This window comes from Tupaia chinensis, unplaced genomic scaffold (genome assembly GCF_000334495.1).
Source record: "Tupaia chinensis unplaced genomic scaffold, TupChi_1.0 Scaffold000252_1, whole genome shotgun sequence".
NCBI classification, from domain to species: Eukaryota; Metazoa; Chordata; class Mammalia; order Scandentia; family Tupaiidae; genus Tupaia; species Tupaia belangeri.
In genome coordinates this window covers 282,923-285,766 of record NW_006159732.1, presented here as the reverse complement: position 1 = coordinate 285,766, position 2,844 = coordinate 282,923, and the positions used below count along the sequence as shown (strand labels likewise).

The 2,844-nt window shown below is 54.7% G+C and overlaps 1 protein-coding gene across 4 annotated transcripts in view; it reads right to left on the bottom strand.

The window, feature by feature from the left end:
* Positions 1-2,844, bottom strand: part of TMEM63B (transmembrane protein 63B) — a 35,872-nt gene that overhangs the window by 10,700 nt on the left and 22,328 nt on the right. For 3 of the 4 annotated variants that reach the window (XM_006149043.2, XM_006149046.2, XM_014588012.2), the window contains one exon: positions 316-396. The exons of the other annotated variant lie outside the window; for it this stretch is intronic. In XM_006149043.2, the coding sequence (XP_006149105.1) occupies positions 316-396 (81 nt within the window). The remainder of the gene's footprint in view (positions 1-315; positions 397-2,844) is intronic. 4 annotated transcript variants of the gene reach the window in all.

The following is a 2,844-nucleotide window of genomic DNA, read 5'->3' as shown; positions in this document are numbered from 1 at the left end:
ACTGCGCTGTCTTGTCCTCGGCTTCGTTTAGGATATGTGCTTCTGACAGGCTCCCTGAGGCCAGAATCCCTCTCGAGTCTCACCCAAGTTTCTCATACTGTGGCTCAAGGAGGGGCAGGCCCTCAGATTGGATGGGGCCCACAGGCCCTTTTCCTCTCGTGAGAATGACAACCTCCAGGCCTTACTCTGTCCAGAGCTGAGTTAACAGGCACTCCGGGGCCAGATCAAAGCCACGTGCCCTGGGAAACCCCTGGGAGGGGCGCCGGGCCCGGTGCAGTGCTGAGACGCCCTCGCCTCCCGTCCCAACACCGTTACCTCTCTGCATCGAGGAACATGAGGCGAGCCACGTTGTAGCACGGGCGGGCTTCCAGGACCGTGCAGTTGGGGTAGGCCTCCCTGAAACACAGTCCAGCCGTCATCTGCTGCAAAGACCCGGCCCCTGACCCCTGACTTACATCCATGACCCCATCACCTTCAAGAAACCCATCCCCAAATCAAGCGTCCTCTATCTGAGTCTACAAAAGTAAGGGTTCCCCAAGAACAGCATTTGGGAATTCCATCTCTCGCGCGCGTGTGTGTGTGTGTGTGTGTGTGTGTGCGCGCGTGCAGATGCCTGGGGGCTGTGAGTGCAAGGTGGCTGATGAGCCAGGATGTGTGAGGACACGCTGTGGGCACACTGCCTGCACACTGTGCACACGTGGCTGGGGAAGGCAGGCTGTGGTCTGATTCTTGTCCAGGGTGTGAACTTCAGGTCAAAAGGCCGTTCTTTCTTTTTTTTTTTTTTTAGAGATTTTCACTGTAGGGCGCGTGCGCTCGCCAGACAGACAGAGAGAGACATAGAGACAGAAAGCGAGAAATCACCCCCCAGGGGGGATGGTCACGCCGCAATCCCTTCTCCTCCATTCTCCTCTCGGGATCTTGGGCACACACGCACACGCACCCGGCGTGAGTTTTAAGACACCGGGTCCGGGACACGAACCGCGGTCGACTACGTGGGAGTCCAGCGACATAGCCATTACGCTAACTGCTGGTTCCCGAAAGGCCGTTCTCTTCACCCTGTTCCCAGAAGACCCAGACGCAGCCCACACCCAGCCTTGACCACAACTGACTCCAGCAGCCCACAGCCCAGTCTCCAGAAGGCTCTAATCCTTCCCCAAGACCGAACAGAGATTAATCCTGAAGCCCAACTGGGGACTGGGACTGGGACTGTCCCTGGCCATAGCCTGACCCTTCACCCTGACCCAAACTGACCTATAACTCAGACCTCAGACTAACTCTCCTGACTGACTCTAGATCGATCTCAACCTTGACTTAAAACTGACCAGAGCTAGGGGCCAGCAGGTGACGTGGTTGTTCAGGGGGTGGACTCCCACATGGCTGCCCCTGGTTTGAGTTCCAGACCCGGTAGCTTGAAAATAACACCGTGTGTGTTTATGTATGTGTGTGTATGTGCATGTGCGTGTCCAAAATCCTGAGAGAAAGTGGAAGAGAAGGGACGGCAGCGTGGCCATTCCCCGGTGGGGGTGAGTTTTCACTTTCACTCTCTCTCCAGAGAGCACACACACCCTATGGCAAAAACTTAAAAACAAACAAACAAACAAACAAACAAACAAAAGGCTGCCCAGAGGAGGCCATCCCTGCCGCTCCAGCACCGGGCACCTGCGGAGCTGAGGAGTGCCTGCTGACTAGGGGAAGGGCAGTTACTGTTGTTCTCTGCTGAGGGACGTGATACTAATGGCAGACACAGGGGTGAGAGGAGGGGAGAGGAGGGAGAAGAGCAAGTGGGGAGTGGTCACATCGCTGTCCCTCCCCTCTTCTCTCCCCCTCCTTTGGGGACTTTGGACACACGTGCAGACACACCCAGCACATTTCTCGAGTAACCAGGTCCGGGACACGAACCGCGCGGTCAGCCATGTGGGATCCGGTTGCCTTAACCATCAGGCCACGGAGAAGTTACTTTTATTTTTTTCTTTTGAAAGATTTTTGCTATAGGGCATGTGTGGTTGCTGGAGAGACAGGGAGACAAATAGAAAGCAAGAAATCACCCCAGAGGGGATGGGCCATGACACACTCCCTTCTCCTTTTGAGATATTGGGCACGCACCCACACAAGTGCTGACGTGATTTTTAAGTCACTGTGTCTGGGACTCGAACCACAGTCGGCCAGGTGGGAGACCTGCGACATAACCACTATGCCATCTGCTGACCCCAGAGAGGTTACTTTTTAATAGGATCATACACTGTTCCTTCTTCTTTTTTTTTTTTTGAAAAATTTTTGCTATAGGACGGGTGTGCTCACCAGAGGGACAGAGAGCGAGGAGTCATCTCCCTAGGGGGATGGCCAAGCCCCATCCCCTTCCCCTCCATTCTCCTCTTGGGATTTTGAGCATGCGTGTATATGTACCCAGGGTGTTTTAAGCTGCTGAGTCTGGGACTCGAACCATGGTCAGCTATGTAGGAGTCCAGCGATGTAACCATTATGCCATCTGCTGACCCCAGCCTTACTCCTAGTCCTTATTCTTGTCTGAGGCTCTATCCTCTCTCTCTCTCTCTCTCCTCCTCCTCCCCTTTTTTTTTTTTTTTTTTTTTTTGCTACAGGGCGCCTATGCTCTCAGGGAGAGACAGAGAGATGCAAAGTGGAGAAGTGAGAAATCACTCCCGAAGGCCATCGGTCAGGTCTGGCTCTGCTGTTTCTCCTAGCACGAAGCACATAGGAGGTGAACGAGGTGCATGAATGGGCGGCCGGCTGGTTAGCAGGGCTCGCTCCCTCACTGCGCTCAGGACTGCTTCAGTGCTACCCAGGCGGAGTCCCTCCCTGCCCACCCCATCAGAAATAGCCCCCCTT